This window comes from Phasianus colchicus, chromosome 1 (genome assembly GCF_987193195.1).
Source record: "Phasianus colchicus chromosome 1, bPhaCol1.hap1.1, whole genome shotgun sequence".
Lineage (NCBI taxonomy): Eukaryota > Metazoa > Chordata > Aves > Galliformes > Phasianidae > Phasianus > Phasianus colchicus.
In genome coordinates, this window is record NC_143436.1 from 26,642,501 (window position 1) to 26,670,000 (window position 27,500).

The window sequence follows — 27,500 nt, forward strand, 5'->3', positions numbered from 1 at the left end:
TTTGTTTAGTGTCACCTATGGCGTAGATTGGATAGATTTTGTAAAAGATAGCATTACTTTTAAAGAAACATACAATTTGACAAGCTATTGCATTTTACTTTCATTTTATTGCCGTTTTTTCATCACACTCATTGTTTTCCAACTGTCACTAAATTGTTCATTTTCTTAGTCTGCTACATTCGTAGACCTATTTACTGTTTATAAAGCAATATGCACTTACAGGTTTTGGAGATGGCTTGGGCTCCGAGGGTCGCATGTGCAAGTGGGTCATCATTGCTTGAAGACGTTCGCGTTCTTTAGAAAGCTGTTAAGAAAGAGTGAGATCAGAAACATTTTAGAAATGACTGATACAGCTATTTTATTGCAGTGATACATCTTATCACTGAGCTTGTCTCAGTGTAATGATTCCTGCATATAAAAGTCTATGTCAGTAGAAACTTATCTGGGAGGAAATGCAACTTTGGGACTTGAAAAAAAAAAAAAAACAAAAAAAACCCCACAACTTTTACAGCCTTTCATATGCTAAAAGGTCAGAGAAAACAAATAACACTTCATCTTTTTGTCAATAAGAGAATTGAGGTCACAGTTGCCTCGACAGTAACAAGTTAGTAAGACCATAAATTAGAAGGCCCATAGTGTCTCTTTAAAGTCCTGTGGACACTGTTAGCTATGGACTAGTGCCAGCAGCTGTGAAGGGGTGAAGGGTCCTCAAAGCACAGAGCCTGCCAGGATTGTCTCCACACTTCATCCTTTCCCACTGAGGTCCAGTTAGTGCCCCCTGCAATCTGCCATCATCAATCTAATTCAATAGAGTGACAGAGACCAGGCAGTGTGAAACGCTGAACTCTGCCACCGAGTCGGCATCTACACTGCGCTGAGTCTCATTACAACTGATGGACCCTACTTCTCTATCAGTCAGACAAAGCAAAAAATGGCATAATTGGTCACACGGCAAGCTAAATCTTCAGTTGTGCTGTTACGTTACAGCATACCCTTTCTAAATGGTAAACAGTTCTCCAGGAGCCCTCACGCTGCCTTTAGAAGACACCACATTACTTAAACCTGCACCTTTTCCTAACTGATACTGTTTTCTCTTCCTATGCTACATGAATGTCCGTACTTTCAGACTCCAATTATTTAATAAAAATAATAAAAAAGAAACAGGAAGAAGCGTTTATAACATGTTACTTGTTCTATCGGAACCTAAAAGAGGAAAATGTATTGTACAACATGAAAAGAATCATTTTTTTTCAAATGAGGAGGAAATGCTAGAAGTTGTGTTCTTATGATGCTGGCTTTGGATATATGCGAACCGATTACAGCATTAAATTGAAATTTGAATCACTTGGTGTTTAACACTGACTCTTTCCAGACTTCTATAATACTTTCGTGCATGAATTCAGCTCAAGAGGTTCACCTGTAGACTGAGATTGGACGAAGCAAACCAGCCTGTAAGTAGTTCAAAAGCTATCTGTATAGCTACAGATACTCTGGGTGTATAGGCTAAAATTTGGTCAGTGCAACTTTAATTAAAAGAGTACTTGAGGCAGAGGGTGAGAAAAAGGTTTCTCCTTCAGCATTATACTATGAGCATGCTGTTTTAGAGATAGGCTATTTGCCACGACTTAAATTCGTAACAGAAAACTAAGTTAACACTGTCCTGTAAATCTTATAAAAGAAACTACGGTTTTGCTTTGGTTTATAAAACTTCCACTTCAAGGCAAATGGCAATAAATGACATTGTTTCACTTTCCTCTCATTGCATTGGGTTTCCAGTATTAAAATATGAGAAAATGTAATAGTTGGCCTTGGCTGAATGGAGAACAAGTATTCTTGCATGCACAAAAACAGTGAGGCAACATACACTATAAGGCTAGAAAGCCAAAAGGTGCTTGTCTTTTTTTTCCCAGGTATTTCCACAAACTGGAAAAACAATCTCAGCTCTTCCCTGCATTCCTTAGGCTCCCCTGCACTCTTCCAAGAGGGGCTGGAGTTCTGAGGGGTGCCCTCCTGCACAGAATCACACTATATGAGCATCCTGCACAATCATTCTGGGGTGCCATGCCTCAGCACCATGTAAGTGTTGTTTCAATTACCGGGAGTCCACAAAGGTACTTGGTGCTTCTTCAGAAAAATAGATGGAACATCACAAATACGCAGTGAGCTCTAACAGTTGAAGTTTGATCAGGTCACCTGAGTGCCACAGTTCCAGCCACGGGGCTGCTTGGGGACAAACCTCCCCAGAGAACTCCTGGAGTGAGTCTGACACTACCATCTGCTTCCAGAAAAACGCCCTCCATTGGGCAGGGAGCTCTGCTGCTCCTCTGTCCAGCAGCACAGCACAGATATGCACTGGGACTGAACGGGCAGAAGGGGTCCTGAGCCAGCATTTCAAGGAGAGAAGAGAACTTGGATCCAGTCCCTGCTGCAGGGACAGTATTTTTCATTTGTGATGAATGGCATTAGGGTCTTAGTTCAAGCAAAATATTGTAGACAATGCTGATGTTAGATAATTATTGCATAATTTATAAGGTGAAAAAATCTTAAAGTAAAAAAAAAAAAAAAAGCTCATTCATGAATATCAACAAATTTCATACAAGAAACATACAGCTTTAAGCCACAATTATTAAGGCAAATGTTTTCAAGTTAGTCTATATTAATAGTAAATAAGTAATAGGATGATACACTTGTGTAACAAACCTGTATTTCTAACTGCTGAACCACTTGCATTTGCACCCGACACTGAGCAGTGCTTCTGTCATCCAACGCATGTTCATTGTTAAGGTGCCTAGGGAAGAAAGAGAACACTAATAAGACAGTGTTAAGATCAGGAAAATTTCTTTATGAGCCCATTTTTCTCTCCTGTGCATATGGCTTCCATTAGTTTCAATGGGAGTTATGCAAAAAGATCTAGTTAGAACATGCCTTAGATACAACAATACAAAGTACAAAACTGATTATTTCATTTAGTTGCACAAACTTTCTCCGTGATGACTGCCAGATGCCCAGTTCCTATCTCCCAGATCACAGAAGCCATCTAAAAGCCGACGTAACTGGTTGTCAGCATTTGGTTGTCATTGCTCCTGGTGCAGATGAACAGCCACCCTATAAATGATTCTCCAGAAGACATAATTGCTTTTAGGCTGCTTGAACTACCATGAATTAATGTAGAATTGTTTAGATTTCTCCATCTGATCTTCTTCAATCATTAAAGCATAAGCAACAACAGAACGCCCCTCCCCTCCCCAGAACAGAGCCAGGAATGACAGAGACAATAGGGGTGCACCACTGACTTTCACTGCAGGTTCCGGAAGGAGCCTCTGAAGATCATGACAGTTATCCACGATCTGAGGAACAGTGCGCAATGTAAAGGCGTGTGAAGGAACAACTATACACCTTACACACACAGCAAGCCTCCTGGGGGATATTCAGGCTATGCAATCGTGCCAGCTTAGCAAAAAAAAAAAACCCACAGTGCAGCAGGGAAGGAGAACCATGGGGGGTGGGTATCAGTATATAAAGTATAGCCCACACCTGAATGTCTCATCGGATTCAATGGGGTATATACTTCTTTACAGAGCTCATTCAGTCGTTTGTTTTTGTTTTTTTTTTCTGAAGGATAGTGATTTCTGTTTGTTCTTTTTCTTCCAGGATCAAAGAAACCCCTCATGGAGCTTTAACAGTGGGTTTGCTGCTCTCCTGTGAGAAAACTTAAGGATCAGGCTGAAGAAGAAATGGGAGTAAAGCAATTTTAGCTTTGAATGTGGATTTATTGGTTACTTCAGTTTGCAAGAAGAGGTAAGTTCTATGTGTTCACCAATGATCTTGCAGCAACAGGAACTATATGCTATTTGTACCACGAAGAAATACACATAAGTTGCTCCAAAAGTAATGCCTCCTATTTATTCCCATGGAAACTACAGCAACTACAAAGAGAACAACACTACTCATAAGAACAAATTCTTGGCTACAAACCCTATTTTTGAACATAGCACCATTAGCTTTGTATTTTTGCCAGCAATGAACAAGAGCCTGCATTCCACACTTGCAATAATCTGCACCAGCACAGGTGACCCACTGTCACTGATGCCTTAAGGAATTGAGGAATTCAGTGACACACCTTTGCTCTATATGCACTTCCATGTCAGACACCATTGTGTCAGACTGCCTCTCTGCTGCCATCTGTCAGATGGCAACAACATGTAAGGGGATATTGGCAGGAAAGTTCAACTGCCATACCACCACCATCTGCCTCTGATGTCACGGGCCAACATAATAACATAGGAGGCATTACTTTCAGGATCACCCTCAAATTTCTCCTTTTTCCTTTTTTAGCAGAATTATTCACAGAAGTATGTAATTATTTAATTGTTGATCTTGCTGTAGAATGTGTTTGTCAGAAAAAGTGAAAGAATAGGGTGGCCAGATATCTTACTTGTTCTGTGATTCGTATCTTCACTTAAAATAATGACATAAGAGTTTAGGGCACAAAGATGGGGTCTGTGGGGGAGTGAAATGAGACAGTCAGGTTCTGTTGTCCATGCAAGAGGAGCAGCTGGGGAAGATGCAAGTAATTAGGAAAACTTTTGCTCATTCTTTTATTATAAAGTTGTTTACCAGTATGCTTGCTTGGCAGTTTATGTTAAAGCATCACAAAAAAAAAAAAAAAAAAAAACGCATCTCCACTGTGTGTGACATAAAACCCACAGTTTCTTTATTTTCAGTGGAACTCACCTCATTAACTTGTGAAAAAACTGCACAATCAGTGCAAACAGCAGGTAACTGCTCGGAATGTACCTTTCACTTGTGTTCTGAATTTCTGATTCAAAATAATTTTACTCCCTCAGTTACACATGACAGTGTGTGGCGTACTAATACAATTGTTCAGTGTGTTCAGTAAATTGGATACACAGTTGTTGGAGAGAGAACTGGAGACAGATCTTACCTATGTATCATCACCACTACCAGCAGTGCACACCACCGTGTTTCCACATGCGTGTGCACAGAACATGTGACAGTAAGTAATGGTGTAAGAGCTCCTGGCCTGAGTCTGAGGTTACTGCCTTCTCATGATTATTTATTAGTTATTGCAACACCATATGTTTGCATAACACCTTACAAAATAGACACAGACACAGTCCTTGCCCTGAGGAACTTTAAATATAACAGCAAGATGCAGTGCAGGAGAAGAAAGTCTGGTGCAGGGTAATTTCACTCTGATTACATGGTAGCTCAGCAGATTGTAGTCTGTTCCTTGAGAGTTAACAGTCATCTTCAGAAAGTGGGAAGACATACACACCTTTATGCCATACTTTCACATCATGTGGCAGCTTCTGCTGCGCATTTTGGAGAAAAGTTATTTTGTGGAAACATTAAGAGTGTAAAAATTGTTCTCAGTATTATTTTTCTCTGAGTTTTTTTGGGGGGAGTTTTTTTTGTTGTTGTTTTTTTTTCCTGTGAAGTGGGCTTATTTCTCATGCATGTACAGGCAATGTAGGGAAAGAAATCCAAGATCTAATGCATTTTTAAAAACCTCTAAAATAACTTTTCTCTATATAAAGCTGCACTAGTTTTAGGGTCCAGTGTACTACAATCTGCCAGAATAGACACACATTCTTTCCTCCAGAAGGCTGGGAACCATTCCCAAGTGTTGTTTTTTTTTTTTGTTGTTGTTGTTTCTTGCCATGCCTTTTAAATTATGTGAAAGTTGTGCTGGTCAGCTTTCATACTTCATCAACAAATTCCCAATCTTCTATCTTGTCCGCATCCCCTACTAATCTCGTGTTAACTTGATTTACAATTGAGAAAAGCACTGGTTATTTTTTTAAGGGGAGGAAACATTTTGGAGGACTGGAAAGTGTTCCTGAAGGGATGAGTTATTGGTTTGAAAATGTGAAGCAGACTGTGCAACACATACACAGCCTCTTCCATTATTTTGCTGCTTATTCAGTTGTTGAAAGAAACAGGATTTTCTCCTGATTATATTTGCAGTGTATTAGGAAGTAACAAGGCAAATTATGAACTACACAAAGCATTGTAAAGCAGACTGGAATTAATGTATTATTGACAAGAAACAGCGCAGCATGTTTTAAAGGAGATAGGGATTTATATACCCTAGGAATGCCCTGGAATAAAACCCAAAGTTTTTACTACTGGTTTTTTGTTGTTTTTTTTTTCAAACGGATTCAGACTCTGCAAAGCAAAAGATAATACACCATTAAAGAGAGAAGAGTTTCAAGAAAGATTCTAGTGGACATTTACCTGTATCAACTAACCTCTATACAACTCAGCACTCTTGTCAGTTCTCTCCATAGCAGCCCAAGACTAAAATAGCAAAGCTCTATAGGTCAGGATGAGGTGCACAGGCAGAGTTACATGGAGCAACACACACAGAACCCATCTGTGCCTCGCTCAGTTCCAGCCAGAGCTATTAGAAGCCTGCCTTTAATAAGCACTAAAATTCAGTCACTCGTTTTTAAAAGGAGAGAATATTTTTCTGAAACTTGATTGTTTTCTGTTATAAAATTCAACCCCAAATTCTTCAAAAATGTTGGAAAAAAATCTTTACAGCTTCAAAGTGTCACTGCCAATTATGCCCTTTACTCTTTCTAATTACACTATTTAAATTCATTTTTTAAGAAATGTGACACATTTACCTCTGAGAAATAAAAACAGTGCATTCACAGAAGTAAGTAAGAGGGTAACAATTTTTATATTGAAGAATTTATACCAATATTATTACCTTTATCTCTTAAAATGCGAGAGTAAAATTAATCATGCGGTCCCATCAGTGACTACCGGAGGTACAACACACCTCCGTTTCCTATGTTTGTGTCTACATGTGTCAATGCACTGATAAATACTAAGAAAGTGCAAGACAGTAAGGGAATTCACATGACAAATAGTTTGGCACTTCTGATTGTCTTGCATTAGCTCACTTAGGTAAGAAAGGTTTTTACACTTGTTTACATTTTAGTGATACTCCATCACTGTATATTTAAAGAGCGAAAAAAGTGCGGAGTGTTTGCATTGATACGCTCAAGTCTTAGAAACCCATTCAATTTATCTATGCTGCTTTTATTAGACCAGAGACTGCAGACTACAATAATAGTCAATGAGGTTTTGTCTTGATTGAATTTTTCAGTGGAACACAAAAGAACCTTGCCATTAAAATAGTCCTTTATTCTCCTGTATGAAGGCGAAAGGTTTTTAAAGTGTTGTGATGTTCAGTAATGAGCCTCTATCTAAATTATCATTGGTGACAAACTCACAAAGCACTTTTCGAGGACACATAGTTATGAAATGCCAGAGCTGCCACTTTCTTTCCTGTAATTATAGGCTAGCTTGCAGCCCTTCAATGATCATTTATAGAACAGCCTCCAGTGGATTACTGAGAACTTGAAAAACACATACATACCTCTGCCACATCTCCCTTTCCTCGCTATTGTTTACCAGTGATATGTAAAATAGTAGTGCCTATTCATTCCCCCTACTTAATTATGCCAATCAAAGTACAGAAATAGTGTCAGATAAAAATACAACGCAACGTGACTAAATAAATAGGCTCGGTATTAACATTAAATTATGAATTTATGTACTTATGACTATTTTATACTCAAATTATTCTCTTTTATGCTTTTATAACTGTCTCAGGTACTACATATTGCTGTTAAAAATTCTCTATGATTTATAAATCAAGAATGAGATAATACTGAAAAATGAGAGGATTGGTGGATTTTCTCAGTCAGTGCCTAATTGCTGTTTCGAAATGCATATGCAAAAGGACATTTCATTAATCATTTAATCATGTCCCTCGCAGGAAGTTGGAACTAATGTTGCAAATACCCTTTTCATATGAATGCTCCATAATACTATCTTATGCATTTGATATATTGCATATGTCATAAACTGTAGCTGCTTCAAAAGGACCAAGTGGGTTGTTATCCCTGAAGATGCTTGTTACAAAACCTTTATTAAGTTTTTTTTTTTACTTATTGCTAGTTCTATTTCACAGCTCCATTCTAGTCACCAATAATGCTCTTTCTGATGGCAAAGGTCTGTAAATTACCCATGCAATCACTAACACCATTTCACAGACCTGTTCTACTTCTACTGGTCTGCTAACAAGGCGATTACACACAAATTACTGAATGCCTATGAAATATTTAAATGCATTCTACTCTACTATGCATTAATAAGAGCAAAGCAAGCTCTGGAATTCTGGTTAGCTCCAGTCCCTAATGTCCCCTAATGAGCCTCTTACTGTGACTGCAGTTCAAACAGAGAGGTGAAGAAAAAATGCAAAGGGTGCCTTCAGAAAGGCAGCACTGAACAAACATTGTGTGAGCCAGTTCTAATTTATGGGTCACTTTATAGGTATATTGATTTTTGTTTTCAAAATGGAATAAATGATGTGGTCGACTGACGTTCTTAAAAACTGCTTGGATCTGCGCACCGGCTGTGTGACTTACACACACAGCAGAGTGTAAACATGCAGTCACCTCTCCAAAAACAGCTAAGTAAACATTGCAGTGACAAAAAGCGCAATAAGAGATCTTTCCAGTTTGTCTGATGTGCATTTCTCCTTTCAAGTAGCTTTTACAGATATAAATTCGCTTGTTATCTCGCAGTGCATATATTACAAATTATCGATTCAATTTCAAATTCATTTTTAGTTACAACATTTCAAAAGCTAAAGAGAGATCAGCTTTAAATCCGAGTGTGTCAGGGATTGTTTTAACAAAATGTTTCACTTGCGTATCAGTGGTGTTTGATTTATTTTGCATCAAGCTTTTTATGTTTAAACATTGACAGGAGTTTAAATACAAAATGTTAGCTGTCACTATTCATTTGGCTGATTATGTCAGATGCCTTAGTTTGGAGAGATGGTGGCACTGTCACCAAACGAAACAACATTCTGACAAGTTCAAAGAAGATTCTTGAGGTCATAATTTTATAGCCACGCTATGTAGTCAAAGACAAAAAATAGATGAACAACACACTAAGAAAGAGAGAACGTGATATCATGTATCATTTGGCAGATAAAAAAAATGAAAAAACACAGCGAGTTTAATATGGCATTACCTGTAATTCATTAAGTTTCTTCTTTTTACAATTTTGTTTTGTTGTCCTACTTGTGATGTTTGGTCACTGTTCTTTGTAGACTTTTAAACGCACTCTCTTGCCTTAACAGCAAACACCATCTGTTGGAAAGCTGACCTACCTTCTCTAGCATGAGTTTTCTTCCCTGTCTCTATGGATGAAAACATTACCCATCTTCATGCTGTGGACTGTGCTATGTTTGCAGGCATTGGCTGCATGAAGGTTAAAGAACGCTTCTCTGCTGGCTGGACTCTATTGTAAATCTTTTGATTTAAGCTCTACAAGTCGAATTCGTCCTACTCAAAGCGCCTTAGGACCAGTGGAATGATAATTAATTTTGCAGACAAAATACACTCGAGTTTTGTCATGTATTATTGCACTCTGACATTTATAAAAGCAGTGCGAAGAACTGCTATTAAATGCTTTTAGTGATCTACTGGGTTCCTCACTTGGAGACCAGCTTCTGTCAACATCTGTTCTGCACTATTATAAATTTTTGGAAGTATTTTTGGCACCCTTCTAATTGCTTTATTATCTAGCATTTTGTTAAACTCTTGTCAGCTTCCTTTTAGTCATGTCATTACTTTTTCTTAAGTGTCTTTTCATTTTTAAGTTTTTCTTAAGCCAAAAGCTGTTGTTTTTACAAAAAAAAGAAAAAAAGACAAAACGAATCTTGCATGCACAAGTAACTGCAATCTAACACCCTTTTTGTCAAGAGAGAAAACTGCTCCATAAAATATAAACCCTATTTTTGCCTATAGAGTTGAAGTATTTCCAAGAAAAGACACAGGATTAAGTAAGTATTCCTGTACGCATAGAAATATAAAGATCAGCTGCACTTTCTTGAAACCAATGCTTATATTTTGAAACAGAAATCTATTCTACAGCAAACTGCTTAAACTATTCTGAATATCTCAAAATAATTCTGGATAACTGTAGTGTCCTTTGATTGTCTTATAAATATAAACAAGTTCATATTGGACAAATAAAAGTGAAAGTGAAAATAGCTTTAATGGCTTTAAGTCATATATTGTAAGTTAATAATCTCTTCACACAGAACCTTTTCTATTATATATGTGAAGCAAAGCTAGTGTCTTCTGTCTAATCTTCCTTCTCAGATGCTCTGCACAGTATTTTATGTTTTTGAAGCATGCTGGTAGGTAAACCATTTTCTCAGTACGGGACTTTAAGAGTTCACTTAATAAACCAGGTACTCGTCAAAGCTGTCATAAGCATACTCTAGAAATACACGCTACTAGACTGGAGTAGTGTACCTTATTAATATTTCATTTTGGTACAATATACTTGCATTAACTTTTTTAACACAGGTATCATATTGTTTCAAGTCAAAAAACCTAAAACATCGTAAGAGAGATTAGTCTAAGAGCAAAGCCTTGAAAACTACAGCCATTAGTCCTGTCATCCCCTATAAAGTTAATGGTTTGGAAAAATGGTCAATCTTTGGACTAAAAGTTGATATTTAATTGAAAGAAAATGTTTTTTAATTGTAATGGGGATTCTGCATTAGTGTGGACATGAAAAGGGACTAAGGAATCTAATGCAAGGTTCTATCTATTGATTTCCATCTTGACACAAGTGTAAAATGAAGAAACACTTCCATTTCATAAACAACCTTGTCCATTCAACATCATGACTTCTTATTTGTTTTAAGGGCACAGAAGACAGAATTGAATGAAAAAAAGCAATAATGGAATATTCTCAAATATTTTTTTATTGCTGGCGTATAGGACAAAAGCCATGACACTGCTGTAAACCCTGATTGAATCTACACCAGAATTATCAAGATGTTATATGTCGCTTTCACATTTTCCAGGGTTATTTGGTTCAGGAAAGCAAGAGCATCTGTAAACCTAGCACTACACCACATTAATCAAAATGGTTTTAGTGATCATGGATTATAACAAGAGACCTGACATAATGGATTTGTAAAGTCTGGCCATAGAATTAGCATTGCTGCAGCCTAGTGACTATAGACATATTTATAAAAGTTAGCTTTTTCTTGAAAAGGAGCACGCTTGAATTAAACTAATTTAAATTCTCAGTATTAATAATACTTAGACTGATTCATTGCATTTGGGAGATTTCCTTTTCCTTTTAATACAAGGGTTCTTTTTAACACCAGGTTCTTTTAAATCCTATACAGTTTTCTCTTATAATTAGCCATTATTTTGACATTCCATTTAATGCACTTACAAACAAAAAAATATCAAATGAGAGAAATATACTAGCTAAGATTTGCAAGTCGCTGTAAGTCATTCCATTGAAGATTGAAAGATAGCATCAGAAAGCATTTAAAGTACCTTGTGAAAAGTATTTATTTAAAATACTTTATTAAAAGTATTTCTCTAATTCTATTACAAAAGTTATTGTGAAACTGAGTGCTTGTGGTCTGCTGTTAAGGTGCTTCTGTTACATACCCTGTAGTCTACCATTTGTAAACACATCTTTTTGATGTTTCTGCCAACATCCTCGCAACAAAGCAGTGCAATTTCAAATGAGCTAATTAACTTAATTGTTGATGAAGCATGAAACAGTTCATTCACCCTGTTAGCTGCACCATGACAACATAAGAGTCTCAGCCCCTGAAGTTACTCATCTATATAAGCCTATCTGTAGCTTTCCATTAAGATCTATTGCATGCCAAAACGAGTACAGCTCTTCTCACAAAACCAGACCATAATGTACTCAGGTAGAAAATCAGTGCAATTGTTGAAAATTTAAATGAATTCAACAGTACTAACAACTACTTTTGGAGAAAAAATAGAAAAGGAAAAAAAATACCAAAACCCATCATAGTTTGATGAAAAGCTTTGTAACTCATTTTCTCAATGATCTGATTTAGACAATTGATGGCAAACCCAAATATTGAAAGCAAAAACTTTTGACATCACTGCAGTTCTGGAAGGTGAAAACCCACTTGTTCACAGCAGTTGTTTTTTGTGAGCACCCTGTACACATACAAGAGTAAAAGCAAAAACAAATTATAAAAAGAGTCAAATGGACACACTTAGTCCTTTGTGCTTTTTAAAAATATACTAAACACATTAATTCCCACTATGTCAGAATTTAAAATGTGGTTTCTCATACCTCTGTTATCCAATATATCACCTAAAGCATCACTTCAAATTTTCTGAGGCTCCATTTCAGTAAAGGATAGTAAGAGGATTAAACAGTGCGCTATTGAAAGGATGGCAAAAGTGTTCAACATGAAAGAGGATAACAATTTGACCTTCTGCAGACATTCTCCATCATCCAGTTGCTTGGAATACACACAAATAAGAAAACCCTGTTATGATTTACAGTAAAACTTTGCTTGCTACCTTTCTCCTTCCCTTGCCTTAAGCAACCCTCTACCCATGAATAAAAATCAACCTACTTTAAAAATTGTCCAAAATCTTCACAAACGCTTTCACAGCCAGGCCATTTGCAAACTCCATGACCATAGAGAGTATGGGAGGCCCCAGTCTCCTCATGTGACGAGCTGCAGCAAAAGAATAAGGCATCAGATTCATCTCAAAAGCCATAATCGTTGGAGGCTGCTAGCGCCTGTCAGGTTACGATCAGTGACAAACAGGTCAAAACAGGTCAATTTAGCTCAGAGCAGTCAGAAAAATTTAATCGTTCTATTGAATAGTTCAACTGCCAAGGCTAGATGATGTTCCAATTAGAGAAGAAATAGAGCCAAAGATGACTGTTAATAAAGGATGAAAAAATAAGATGACTGTGTAACACCATATGCTAATTCTGCCATATGACCTTCGTGTAACATTTACCTATAAATAAAAAATATACTGTTCAGAAGTGATCAATTCTGAAAAGAAATACTGAAGATGGACAGTCAGAATTCATACGAATGTTAGTACAAATTATTTAGATTTTCTGCTGAATGTAAATAAAATAAAATAAATTTAATAAATATTTTTGTTCTTTTTTTTTTTTTTTTTTTTGCCATTAACTACTTAATATACAATCTGCTATTCTCCATGCCATTTTTAGAACCCCTGCAAGAGTTTCACCTATATGCAGTTATCAAAGCAATTCAAGAGACTGCTGCCTGGATATGGGCAACTGCACGTCGTAAAGGAAAGAAACAGCTTCTCTGAGACAATCACAAGAGTAATTCTAACTAAAAGTACTACTCTAAAGGTCTATCAGAGAAGAACCATTTTTTTAAATGAAACAAAATGTCAACTAAAAACTACAGTCACAGTCACAGTAGGACCTGTGATTAATTATTGTCTCCTAATTCAATATTAAAATATAGAATGCTAATTAATTAAAATAAAATGGATTTATATTTTTTTGAAAATGCAATAATTTACACTTTAATTTATGTGGACAAAAATTTCTATGAAAACAGCAGTGTGATTCAACAGTAGAGGCTTGAGTGCCAAATGTGTTGACTCAGTTATGAAAGAAGCTATGTAGCTACAAAAGTGCCCAGAAACACACTATTCTGAGATTTCTGATTGTATCCTAAGTTCACGTGTAGTAAGACTTACAATAATTGCACTTGCACCTGCAAAATTAGACATCAGGACTGAAAGTGGCAGTCTACTGATAAACAGTTTTGAAAAAGCTCGTCTCCATGATACCTTAAGAACTCATATCAAATATTATTTTGAGAGTTGAAATAACGTGGCTTAAGATGCTAAACAACAGTGTTACATCAAATGGTAAGTACAATCGAAATCTCATATCAGAATTACCTGTCTCGCCTTGCATTTAGAACTGAAGACTGTCCATTCACTATGGAATGATGAGTTATTGGTGGTGATGCTTTGGAAGTGGTGGAGGAGGTAGTAGAGGAGGAATTGTTAGTAGTGAGGTCTAGCCCTCCATGTTTAATGCCATTGTCTTCCATACTGTGAACTCCAGTCACTTCTTTCCATAACTGCTGAATCTCAGCAGGACTTAAGCCAGCTATAAAATGAAAGAGAGCCCCACTAATACAACAAAATAAGAGTTTCATATTATGAGCTCAGTGTTATTAATGGATTAATGCCAACAATAAAGCTGATGTAGTTTTTCCAGCACAATCAACGTGTGGTAAAACATAAATTCATTTTTCTTCAGCTAGAATCCAGGTAATCTAGCTGTCTTCTCTTGGGTTATAAACAGTCAATCAGAAATCAGCAATTTGAATAATATCATACTCCTATAAACGCTACACAAGGATCCAACAACAAAAGCTACAAAGAACTTGCAACCACTTATTGAAAAACAAAAAAAGGTCAAACAACTGAATACATGTGCAGATTAGATTTTTGTTGTCTACATAATATATTTCTTGACAGGAAAACTTAACTTATCCACAGTTACCTCAACTTTCGGAATTTCTCTTATTCAAAATAGAAAAGTTTATTATATTAAGGATAGAAACATTAATATTCTCTTTAAACTTTTAAGTAGGGAGTGGGAGAAGCAGACAACAAATCATCAGACAAAAATCTATGAGATCTTAACATGTTTAACATTTGAGCAGAAGACATTTTAATTAATGACACCTATATATTCATTAAATCCTGTGCAGGATTTTTTTAAAAAAAGTTTTGATGCAAAAACTCGTCTTAAGAGACAATAAACAAAGTTCAGAAGAAAACCACTACGTTACAGAACTACATACTGGTAATGGGTTCAGCTGTTTGGAGCCATTCAGTGGCAACAAACAAACAGAAAGGTAACAAAAATGGGCCATTTAGAATTCCCCATACATAGATTAAATTACATGCAGTGTAGACTATTGAATTCCTCCACTATCTTTTGTCCATCCCTAGCGTGGAAAACAAGTCAGAGGCTTGGCTAGGAGACAGCAGACTCCATCTCCTGGGGTCATGGGTAGCCATAAAATAGTTGAAGAGCTTTTCAAACTTGTCTGCCTGATGCACAGTACTGTTCTGGAATCTGGCCACAAGATCATTGCAGGTACAGATCAAATTTGCTCTGTACTCTACTTGTAGTCTTGTGGTTTCCAGGACTCATCCACAGCCACACATTGCAGTGGTTTGTAGAATGAATTTACACATCTGTGTTAGGGTTGTCTGCACTGAATTGAGATCTTTGCACAAAGTCGTGGAAACTTACATTACAAAATGTTTCTGCCCAAAGACTCACAAAACAGAAGAGAAGAGTGTTCTCTTACCTTCTCTATATTACATGAGTATTATGCATCTAATGCAGGAAATTAAGATACTGAAAGATGAATAGTTCATCATAACTATATATATATTCTGTCACAGCTGGACTTTATCAAAGTAACACCTCCCTTTTAAAGAATACTAAATTAAATGTAGAAGATCAGAAAACATTTTGTGAAAGATCTGACTTCACACTGGGTCTCTGAGCCTGGCACAGCTAATCTTTTGCATCTTTTCTTAGCAAGTGAAAGTATGTAGGTTGCTCCGAAAGTAATGCCTCCTATTTATTTCCATCGAAACTACAACAGATACAAACAACACGATAACACTACTTGATAAAAAAAAATCCCAGCTACAGAACATAATTTTTCAACACAGTCATCACCATTAGCTATGCATTTTTGCCAGTAATTAACAAGAGCTTGCAAGCCATGCTCATCAAAATCCGTACCAGTGGAGGTGACCCACTGTCTCTGTCAGCACTGCTGAAAAGCACCACGCACAGCCTCACTGTGCTCACACCCACTGGTTAATCTCATCAAACATTCAGAAATACTGATGAATGTCAGTGGGTGCAATTTTTTTTCTCAGGGAGGATTTTAATGGTCAAATTTGCTTTATAGGCACTTCCATATCAGACACCATTTGTCAAACCTCCCCTCTGCTACCATCTGTCACACAGTAACAAAATGCAATTGAATACTGATGGCAAGGTTCAGCCTATACTGCTATATCATCAACATCCACGTCTGATACTGTGGGCCAACATTAAAAAAAAAAAAAGGATGCATTACTTTCGGAGCATCCCTTGTAGATAGGACACTGTCACAGTACCTTCAACTGCTTGAATGCAAAACATTCAAAATGCTAAAGTTGTCTGAACTGGATTTTTGTCCCAACTTTCTGAATTAGCTGAAGTTTACTGGTCTTCAGAAAAGTATTTAAAATTTAAAATTCATTCAAACTTTTAACCAAGGATAGTTTTTCTTGGTAAGTAAGATGCATTATAAAGATGTAAAGATCTTTCTTCACTGTTGGGAAAATCTGTTTCTTAGGTAACATTTTATTTTGAAGGTAGAAGAACTCACCCTGCTAGAATGGATTCAATGAGAAATATGAAAAATGACAGTAAGTTCCTTAATACTGCTCAATAGCTGTCTCGCCATGAAGTATGCAAAGCTATTAAAGAAGAGACTGCAAGTAATTTACAGAAATAATAATTTCTGGAGGTAGTGTGGAAACAAATTGGTTGGAAGATATTCATTTTTATTTAAATTATAGAAGGAGCTCATTTTTAGACTACTATTAGTGTTCTTCTCTGTCTTAGATACCAACACCCATTGACAAACTCTGTTAATAACAAAGTGAAAAAGCAGACTGGAATGTAAGTCTTAAAACTGGAGTTTAAATCATATGAACTGGAATTTAAATCAATGAAAGGAAGGAAGGTAGGCTCTAGCTTACTGCATTAGAGACATAGGTAACTGGAGTGATAGTAATACTAGCCGTAATTGTTTAATGAAGATAAGTAGTTACTGCTGTGTACAAGAGGTATGTTCCAGCAACATACCTCATATGTTCCTGCAAATAACCCATTTTAGCATGGTAAATAACAGTTGCTTGCAAATAGAATAACAAACTAAAAGGAAAAGTAACCTATTCATTTGGGTGGCATGATATACGTGGGCCATTATTCACTACAAAATCTCCCCTTCTTCCTGCCACTGAAAAAAATAAACTAAGTTTATACTTAAATCAAAACGAAGAATAAAATCCTCCGTTTGAATAATCAAAGGGAAAACATGTTGTTGTGTCTTATGGTAAAAATTTTCATATATGCATATCACCAAACTTTGGGCCCTGCAGGAGCTCAATCAGAGGCAGTCTGGGAACGTGGGCGAATTCACCCAGTGGGAGGTGACTGCTGTAATGGCCCTTCCCGTGTAGCGTGGTCTCCTTCTCCTCTTTCTCTTCAGAGTGTCTGGAAACCCTTCTCTCTGCAGTGTAAAGCTATGGATGATTTTTAAAATCAGAGACGAATTTCTCTTTAGGCTCAAGCTGGTTAATTTTATCACTTCTTCAGAACACCTTGAAAGTCAGCTGCCCTTTAGGATAAAAGGATCAAGGGCCGGCACTTTAAAAGTATCAAATTAAGAAGGGAATATATAATTAATTGTAAATTACAACCATTTTGTAGTTTTGGCATCTAGAAGAGGCCAACTTCCATTTTGCAAGAGGGCTGTAAAATGGCTGACAGGTATTTTAGTCTGGATGTAAAAGCAAGGTAAGTTTTGAAATTTCATAGATTGTGGTAATTCTCAAAATACCTTCTCCACACTAAATTAAAAGAGAAAGGATGAAACATGATATCCAGGATGGGATAAAAAATAAGAACTACAGTGAAAAGAACCAGTAGTAATTTACTCTACAGTATTCTAACAGCAGCAACTCTTGAATTTTGAGATTAGTTTTCTAACTCTTTTAACTACTATCTACTCTACTCTTATGTTTGAATAAATAGTAAAATGACCACTTATAAAACTCAACCATGCACCTGTTATTCATTTTCCTATCAGGTCTGAAAAAATTCAAGTTTTTATTTTTAATTTTTATTGTTGTCATTTATATACCTCTGCACTTAGCTAAACATTAGCATAGCATTACACAGAAGTAACTCACTGTTAGCCATTGGATATAGGGTAGTGAAGATCTCACCTCAAAATAAATGCTCAAACAAATCCTATATATTGTTTGCTGTACCTAATCATCAAGAAAAAAAACAATGTCCTTTAAAGGCAATAACTAGGCTTGGAGCAAACCACACATCTGTACGTGGAAGTTATGTCTTTTCATACTAACAAACACAAAAAACCTTCTTTCTCAGTAATAATTTGTGTTTTACTAGACTCTATTAGCAATAACTTAGAAAACAAGAATCCCCCTGTGCTTCTCTCGTTGTTTTAGTCATCCTTGTAACTGCAATCTAATTGGATACATATAAAAATGTTTGTGTTACACATCTGTAAATCGTTCTCTATAACCATATTATATATCCTGTAACACAGTGGAAGGAGAAAAACATCATTTTACCACATCCAGTGTGTACTGCCTTAAATAAGTTCTGATGGATTAATTTAATGTTTCCACAGAAAATGTCTGTCATAAAATGTGCCACATTTTTATGAGAAAAACAAAAGATTATCTTACTCTTGCACAAACTCCAAACAGAGAAATCTATGATAGAATTAGTAAGCAGTATATAGATACTTTCTATGTGTAAATCCAAGGTTTAGGAAAAAATTTCAACAGATCTGAAAAGCACTAATTTTCATTACATTATGAACTACACGGGGTGCTTTTTCTTCCTATGAAAGAGATGAGCTATAAGAGAAGCCCACTGAAAGAACTGTGAGTCAGCACAGCTCTGCATTTGGTTCTCAATTTTGTTTCAGCATGTTTCTAGAAAGATATTCCTTTTTACTCTCATCACTCTAGCTCCCCTGGCACTCAGTGGCCTTTCTGGAGGCACTGAGAGGTCTTCCTAGGGAAACGTCCAATGTTTCCTCTCCTTTGCACATTCATATCAGGCCTATCAAACATCAAGGTCCAACCAATTCACTTCTACGTTTAGAGGAATCTCACATATGCAGCAGATACTAGAAAACAAAATTGGAAGAATAAAATATTTCACTGGAATTCATTATTATTAAAAACAAAAACAAGGCAAAAGCAAACAGGAGATTTACTTCAAAAAGAACAATTTGAATTCAATTTAATTGTAACATTTCATATTCTTTTAATTTGTCAAGTATCAATTTTGGCTATAACTTATACTATCTATTAAAAAAAAGGATATTTTTATGTTTTTCTACTAGTAGTGGATGAATGACTGTTGGATTAAATTAGTGAATATCAAAGCAATTTGGTAGGAGTGCTGAGAGAAATCTATGGGGATTGCTCAATGTGAGAGAAAACCTGAGAAATTCCTCTTGCAACAGATGGCAAAAGAGGAGGCTGTAGGAGGTGAAGGTGTTCAGAGTAAGGCTGTGTTTCAATTACTTTTTTTTCACTTGGGCCCAATGTGACTTTGCACAGAAGGAAACCAGTACTATCGCTCTCACATGTCCAAGTTCATGAATCAGCATGCTTCTTCACTGCTCTTCCCAAATAATAAGGTGTGGTGTGATAGCTAATTTGTGACTCTTTTCTGCTGCCACAATTTTTATAAATTTAGGTATGCTTACAGTTTTTCTGCAAAACACAATATATGGAAACAGCTTATACATTTTTCTCTGCTTTCCAGTGACTGAAGCTTTAAGTGGTTACGTCTTTCTCATGCCTTCTTCTACTTCTTTTTGATGTTTTTTTTGTTTTGTTTTGTTTTGTTTTTTTTGTTACACTATTGTCTTACACTGTGTACTCTGCCCTTGCTCATCTAATTACCAAAGCTTCGATTTCATAACAGTTATCTGGTGGAGGAACCAGATACCTGCCTAAAGGCCAATTAAAAGTAAGGTTATCTGTCACAAACACAGTCTAAACAATGCTCACTGCAGGACCAAAGTGCCAAAGATCAGAACATTATGTAGTTTTTATGACAGACATTTAGCTCACCTCTGTACAGTAACACAAATAGAAACACATGCTGTGTGGGTCACAGAGTCCTTAGCAAGTGAAGTCTCTGCCTTGTCTCAAAATGCAAGTAGTCTTTATTTCCAAGCTAATTCATTTTTCAAAAGCTCGTGTCCTATTTTCTTTCAACCATGAGAAAATATTTTTTGGTAAAGTTCTTTACTGTTATTAGTCAGTCATAATTCATTACTATTGCATTCACAACTTACAAAAATTGTTTTTATATTTTACAATTCTAAAAGGAAGGAATAGCAAAGAAAATGAATTCTAAGTGATGTACCTAAATTCAAGTGTCATCATTTGAAGACTCAAAGTACTTTTCAATACCAAACACTTTATTTTCTTAGAAAATGAAAATGTGAGGTTTAGGATAACTTTAATATCACTTTTTCATTCTTTTTATATCTCTTCACTTATATTAAATGAAATGGTAACATTCACACTAAATCAGACTTCAGTAATTCCTCAGAGAAAAGCAATGGTGCTTGAATAGTGTTGCTATTAGAAATTGTTTTCATAGCATAAGGCTAATAAATATGCATCTTACGTCTAAGGAAAAAAAAACATTAAAAAGCTACTTTTTCCATAAAAGTATGCTGTCAAATATATCTGCCTCAAGAAAAAAATGTAACATGAATAATAATATTTTAATAATAAAATATTTTAAAGCGTCATAACAGGAAATTGTTGAAGTTGAGATGGAAGGATGCAGAAAGCATTCCTGCAAAGGGAATGGTTAAAAAAGTTGTGAATTAGAAATTACTCCAATCCTGTTTTATTGGTATACCTTGTGGCAGAGACTGGACAGGAAGAGCAGACTGGCCAGGTGGGATGGAAATGAGTCCCTGACGCTGAAGGTTCAGCAGATGTTGCTGCTGCTGAAGTTGTTGCATCTGGAGGAGCTGCTGCTGGAAGACAAGCTGCTGGGCTGCCAACTGCTGCTGTTGCTGCTGAGAAAGAAGGAAAAATATGCATCAAAGAATAAAGTGGGCACTGGAGGCTAGAAAGCCAAAAATGTGAAATCAACTTATTTCCCTTTAAGCTCAGTTATTAAATAATAATGCTGTTTGCAGAATACTTGGACAGTGCAATCATTTGAAATTTTCTGCTATATATATTCAAACTATTAGGTGTTAGGGAACATGACAAGATATGTTTAATGACACACTAAAGAAAAGGGTCAAGAGAAAGTACATAACAGCCGTTTGAAAAAACAAAAACGCCCAGCTCATGGCAGATGATAACAAATTCATCTATGCTAAAAGTGTAACTCTTTAGGGCCTCCTGTGATTTGAGGACACTCTTGTTTTTCCAATTGACTAACTTTGGTCCGCAGTGGCCCATGAACGCAGCCTCCAGTGATCTATTAGTAAACTGGGATGTAGCCTTCATTTCACTGGTCTGTTAGCACTCTCTCACTTCTAGTTGGAATACATTAAAACGAGCACTGCATTGAAGGCAAAGAAGTGCCCTATTATGAGTAGAAGTATAAGTTCCAATTTTGTGAGGCATTTCAAGACAAACCGGAGTATGCAAAGACTCAGGAGGGTATAAGCAGGCAGTCACACTTCAGAGAAAGACAAGCTGCTGTGGAAGACCTTTCCTTTCTAGTTTGGGGAAAAGAGAAACTTCTGATGCGCTCACTGGAAAACAGACTGCATAATGGAGCAAGTCATGTGGATTGCCCAGAGCCTCCGGAGAAATACAGGAGCAATTTCTATTCCGTAGTTGATGGCTGTCTGAAATTCTATTCACAAATCCAAACAGAAACAAAGCCTCAGGAGGTCACGACTGCTTCCTCAACGTTTGCATAATGGGCAGCTTTAAGACAACGTCTAGGATACCTGCTGATCAATTTAACTACTTCAACATGTTTTGTTTGTATTATGTTTATATTTGATGCAGTCTGCTGACAAGTGCAAGCTAGGCCTGAGAAACCAGCTTGTCAGGTTGATTTATGAGCACATCAAACTGTAACTTTCTACTCGCCACTCCAAACCTACAGTAGCAGTTCATTAATCAGGGGCCTGTGACTTTGAAATCTGTGCTCAATCGCTTTTTTTTCAGCCCCAGACTAAATTTGCATGCTCTCTGAGCTGTGCCACGGAGAGAAGTGTGGCTCCCTCCTCAAAACGGGCTGCCAACAGGATAATCAGCGCTGTGTCCCCCCGCCGCTCGCGCTCTGCACACTCAGGTTCGTCAGTGGACATTAGACAACAGCGGCGTGGGACTGCTCAAATCCTAAATCTCTCAGACAGGGGAGCAGGAGAAATACATTGGCACTGCTATTAAGCCCCTAAAAACACAAGAATGGATCATTGATGGCTGGATTCTTGCTACAGGAAAAGACCTCATCTTTTCCAAGCTTCCGTCAGCTCATACCAGTATGTATCAGCAAGGCTCTTGGCTCCTACCTCTTTTGCTTGCTTTCCTGGGTGCTGCTGCTGCTGCTGTTGCTGCTGCTGCTGCTGCTGCTGTTGCTGTTGCTGCTGCTGCTGTTGTTGCTGCTGCTGTTGTTGTTGTTGCTGTTGCTGCTGCTGTTGCTGCTGCTGCAAAAGCTGAAGATGTAACTGCTCTTGCTGTTTCTTGTAAAACTCTTGTAGTTGTTGCTGAATAAACCATTTTGACTTTAATAAATAAAGGCAAAAGTTTCAAGTATTATAAATCTCCTAAACTCTTCTAGATTGGCATATGGTGGCGTAGCCATTAAGAATCACCTCATAACAAAAGTGTGATTTGAAGAGGCAGATCTACATACATTTTTTTCCAAGGCGGTTCTGAAATTTTCCAATGCAGATTCCAAAACATCCTAAACAGAAGGGTATAGAAAATCTGTATTCTAAAGGGAATGCAAGAGCCAAATTAACTCCTGAAGTAACTATACCTAAGTTCCTCATATGTCCTATATAACAAATCAGAAGCTGTACTCATCTATTCGCAAGAAACCAACTACTCACTAAGGCCAAACTAAACTGTCTGCTTCTTAAGGGGGGGAAAAAAAAAAAAAAAAAAAGTAATTAATCTGTCAATCCGTTTAGTGGAATGCCAGATTCAAAACTGAAAGTGAATTGCCTGTAATGATCACAGTACCAGAAAGTAAAGTGTTTAAACACAATGACTGAAGTATGACTATCAGATAGATCATTTTCTTCACGACAATGAAGTGTCCAAAAATCTATTTTTACACCAGGGTGCTGATCACTGACAGTACCTATTTATTGTAAGAATAACAACTTCATGGATTCTTCACTTAGCCACCAGATTTTGTGCTAAGATGAAGCAACCTCTTCCTTCATCTTTATCTGGGACAAATTTTTGGAAGTATAAAACAAACTTTAAAAAAAACAAAACACAACAACTTTTTCCTATGATGAAACAAGCTGTTACATTCAAATTTCATAACCGCATACCATTTATGTGACTAAAGGGAGCACTACAGTGTTATGAATTTTAAAGCAACAATTATCTACAATTCTATTTGCACTTCCTTTGGCAAGTCTACAATTAAAATGTGCCGAGGCACTTGAAAATTTAAATATCAATTTGTTCGGTATTTGTAATGCATCCGCCACTGCTGCTGCTGCTGTTTTCAATACAATATTAAATGTTTCAAAATTGCAATTTCACACTTGTGCAATTAAAGCAAGAAATTTAAAGACTGAAAAGTTTCACACTCATTTTTGTCCTTTTTGGTGTAATGAGTGATGGAATATTGCCAACTAAGATCCATCAAATCTGGCTAACAGTTGTGAGAACACCCTGTGCTAGCGGTCCAAAGCAGGTAACCCACATTACCTGCTGCAGCATAACAGCTTGCTGCTGCTGGAGAAGTGCTTGGAGCTGCTGGGGAGACAACACTTGCTGCTGGAGAATCTGCTGCATTTGCTGAGGGGTGATCACCTGGGGAGTCATCATGGCCACTGACACAGGCACCTGCACAGAGAAAGAAAGATATCATCATCAAACACGTCTTCGTTCGTCTGCACCACAGCTGTACGTCTTTTTTATTTTGTACCAAAGACGGACCATAATTTTTTACATAATATTTATCACTGTGAAGTTCCAGTTTCAGTCAGAATCTGTTATTTTAAGACCACAGTACTGTGGCACTCTATTTCCAGAGGCATCAGATTCGATCAGACTCAAGCTTTATGTTTCGCATCTCTTATGTATTCCTGCAAGAAATTTCAGCATTGGCTAGTACAAATGTGCATTTAAAAATAAATGATTGCATGGCAGGGCTCTCAACACTTCATAATCAATCATCTTATCAAGTGTCATAATGTTACAAATGGAAAAATCTATTGAGACGTTTTCAAAAGATATGATTAAAACAGATGGAAAAATAAGTATCTTAAAGCAGTAAATGTTTTACAGAATAAAGATGCCTAGCTTAGGAAAGTGTTTGTGTAGTACATCATTTTAGCATAAGAAAACTTGCTTAGATGGTCCTTTAGGTCTTATTTATACAGGAAAAAAAATACTGAGGACTTTGCGAATGCTGAACAAGGAACTGCACCTCAGCTACCGATCTCTGTAGAGGGAGATGTTTTTTCAGTCACTCAGATGAAAATTAAAAGGTTTGCAGACTTCTTGTTAGATTATGGCTTGTCCACTAACCCCTGCAAATGCATTTTTGCATAGATCCTGATTGGGACACAGCTATATTTTCATCTAATTGTGCACACATGCATGAGCCCCCACCCACGCAGGCTCTTAGGTGTAAGCGGCCAAGGCACAGCAAATGTGTGTGTGTGGATGAGAGGGAAGTCCTCTAATAGAGCCTGAGGGATGTGCCGAGCCACTGCAGCAGGTGCACTGTATGAAACCACTGATCAACCAGACCCACACGCAGGCAGACAGCCGCCAGCAGGACAAGTTTTTCACTCTTGAAAAAGCAACCACTGCCTTGTCTAGCAACATTCAACAGTGCTTTTTTTTCTCTACATAATTGAAAGCTGGCACAGAAATACTGTTTTGCAATAACTTTGTAGGACATTGCAGTCTTCTGTAAATCAGAAAAATACATATATTTTTAATAAAATAAATCACAAGCAACTCTTAAGAAGAAATACTTTTCTAATACTTTTATTACTTGAATCTGTCCCAAAAGGCTTTACATAAAAGCCTTTACACTTAGAGAAAAACACAAGTCTTTACCATTTACATTTAAAAGAAATTACTTCATCCAATACTGTACAGATTACCACCTCTCACATGATTCATCACAGCATAAATTTATCTCTTAAAACACTCATTAATGAAAAGTCTGAAAGTAAAAATTCCACTACTCAGAAGTCAGATAACCATTTGCAAACAATGAATGAATTTTAAGAGCAAAAGTTCTGAAGTCCTTACTCTAAAACACTGGAAGAGACAAAACAGACTTCCATCACAACTGAACTCTTTGGGGAGGATTCCTCATTTTCAGCCATCAGGTGGGACATTTTCTCCCTGCTACCACTGAACTCTTTCTATAGTCAGTAGAAAAAAGGACATCCCAAGGAAGGTGCATCTGATCCTGTTTGGACTATTTTAGCATGGCATGGACCACTCCCTGAATGTTTCTGTCTCTCCCCATTGAGTCAAGATCTACACTGAGTAGGCACCTAACTTGATGGTTAACCTTGGTGACCCCCACCAGTTTTGTAGTTTTGAAAACCACATCACTATTCAGTGATATTTTATTCTAAGACTACAAAGTCTTAAGGGCCTGAAAAACAACTTGTTACAACTTTGGGATGCACAAGCAGGCAGTAAAACTCACTGACTGCAGCCTGTGTCTGAAGGCAGTATGGTTCTCCTGTTTACAAGAGATCTGAATTTGCCTTCTTGCAACACTTTCACCTCAGTGAAGCTACTGAACACTCATGTGTGACACGAATGAGGATGCAATGAAGAAGGCAAACACCTTCCCAGTTCAACCATTAGCTTTCATCTTTAAATCTTGAAAGAATTTTCCTAGCCCATACATGCCTACCATTCTGCCATACAGCAAATGGTAAGAGTTGCATCACTTCCCCTCTTCCTTTGGCATCAGCTCCTTATCTTATCTTCTTCCCTGGCAGATGTATGTTCAAACACACAAGTAAAAATTCTGATCTACACAGAGTGCAAATTGACATCTCTGGAGGTGGCCCTGACTTGCTTAGGTTCAGAGCTAAAGACTGAAGCCAGTAAGATGCAGGCCATGCTCCGTTCCTCAGCCTGAAATACAGCTTTTCCTCCACCAGCCCCATTTGGTACCGTCTGTTCTGAACCTCCCTGGCTGTGTACTTGCTCTCATACCTGAAGACACATCTGCTCTGTGTGCTCAAAGAGCTTGTCTTTTCCTGCTTTTTCCTCTATATTTTTAACAGTCACTCTCAACAGTATAAGCTGGAGGAGAGAACCTTATTCACTTGTTTTTCAGGATGATGGAAAAAAGCATGAGAACAGGCAGTCATGACCATTAGTAAAAGACGTACTTACATAGATCATACTGGCCTTAACAGAACTGTATGTGAGTATCAATGTAAGCATATCAGACCTGATAGGTATTTTATTCCCTATAGATAAAAAAGGTACATTCTGAAAACAGCTTGAATTTCAAATCAGCAAAACCTATTAAGCAAAAAGATTTCTCTAATTTTAACTAGGTATTATAAATTGGCACATTTCACAGCCTTCAGGGATACACCTGACTGCACTTTATTTCTTACTGGAACTGTTACAGTGGAACATGGGCCAGAAGAATATCAGAAGAGTGCTATGTTCTTGGGAAGTTATGTACATTAGAAATTTTTCTTTGCTTTGGTGTCAGTATTTTTCAAGACTTCTGCTCTGATTTCTCAAAAATGTAGCAAAGAGGCAAATGCCAATTCTTTTTCATGGGAATCTCCCATTTTATCCAAAGCCAGTTCAGACAGAGGGCAGCAGAGGGACCCAGAGAAAAGATCAGATCAGGTGCAGTACTGGGACCTTTCAGAGGTCCCAGCGAATTCTCACAGAGATCTCAGAAAAGAAGTGAAGAGATGAAGTGAAATAGTTGGTTTGTGACTGCAGCTCATTTGTCACTAGATGTCCTCAAAGAACTCCATCTCCCAACCCTGTTACGAAGATGATGCATACAGCAACCCTACAAAATGCTGCATCTCAGAAAGCCTCTTAAGAACAATCACATCAGAGGGTCTGTGTTTCAAAGAGTTCCCCATGATTCTGATGCATGCTGTCCACCATTTTTTTGATTACGTTAAAAGTCCTGCCAAATAAAACTAACAGATGCACAAGCCAACATATTTTTAACACGTCTACAAAGAATATCAGGCAAAGCCAAATTCAGTAATATATGTCAATACACTAATTTAAGACAGCCTGGGATGTAGAGTGAAAAGGTTGATACTGGAAATTAGATGGATGACTATGGCTGAAGAAAGGAGTGAAGAAATGAAGAGAGAACTTTTCTGAAGACTAGTAAATCCGGTTTTCCCCATATCGATTTAATAAATAAATAGTGGAGGCAGAGCTTGTACATTTAATACCACTCTTCTGTCACATATAGCAAATTCAGCTCTACCTGTACAGAAGCATGTCAGGTAAATGTCCCATGTTACTATGGACTAAACAATT

The 27,500-nt window shown here is 37.1% G+C and overlaps 1 protein-coding gene across 18 annotated transcripts in view; it reads right to left on the reverse strand.

Annotated features, from left to right (window-relative positions):
* The window catches only part of FOXP2 (forkhead box P2), a 414,481-nt gene that overhangs the window by 41,118 nt on the left and 345,863 nt on the right, over positions 1 to 27,500 (reverse strand). For 9 of the 18 annotated variants that reach the window (XM_090137453.1, XM_090137460.1, XM_031615536.2 and 6 more), the window contains 7 exons: positions 23,688 to 23,825; positions 22,307 to 22,501; positions 20,680 to 20,842; positions 13,833 to 14,046; positions 12,500 to 12,604; positions 2,701 to 2,788; positions 221 to 304 (listed from right to left, as the gene is read on the reverse strand). In XM_090137453.1, the coding sequence (XP_089993579.1) occupies positions 221 to 304; positions 2,701 to 2,788; positions 12,500 to 12,604; positions 13,833 to 14,046; positions 20,680 to 20,842; positions 22,307 to 22,501; positions 23,688 to 23,825 (987 nt within the window). Of the gene's footprint in view, positions 1 to 187; positions 305 to 2,700; positions 2,789 to 12,499; positions 12,605 to 13,832; positions 14,047 to 20,679; positions 20,843 to 22,306; positions 22,502 to 22,650; positions 22,702 to 23,687; positions 23,826 to 27,500 lie in introns of those variants that run through there. The other 9 variants (XM_090137455.1, XM_090137422.1, XM_090137470.1 and 6 more) reach the window with 8 other exon arrangements.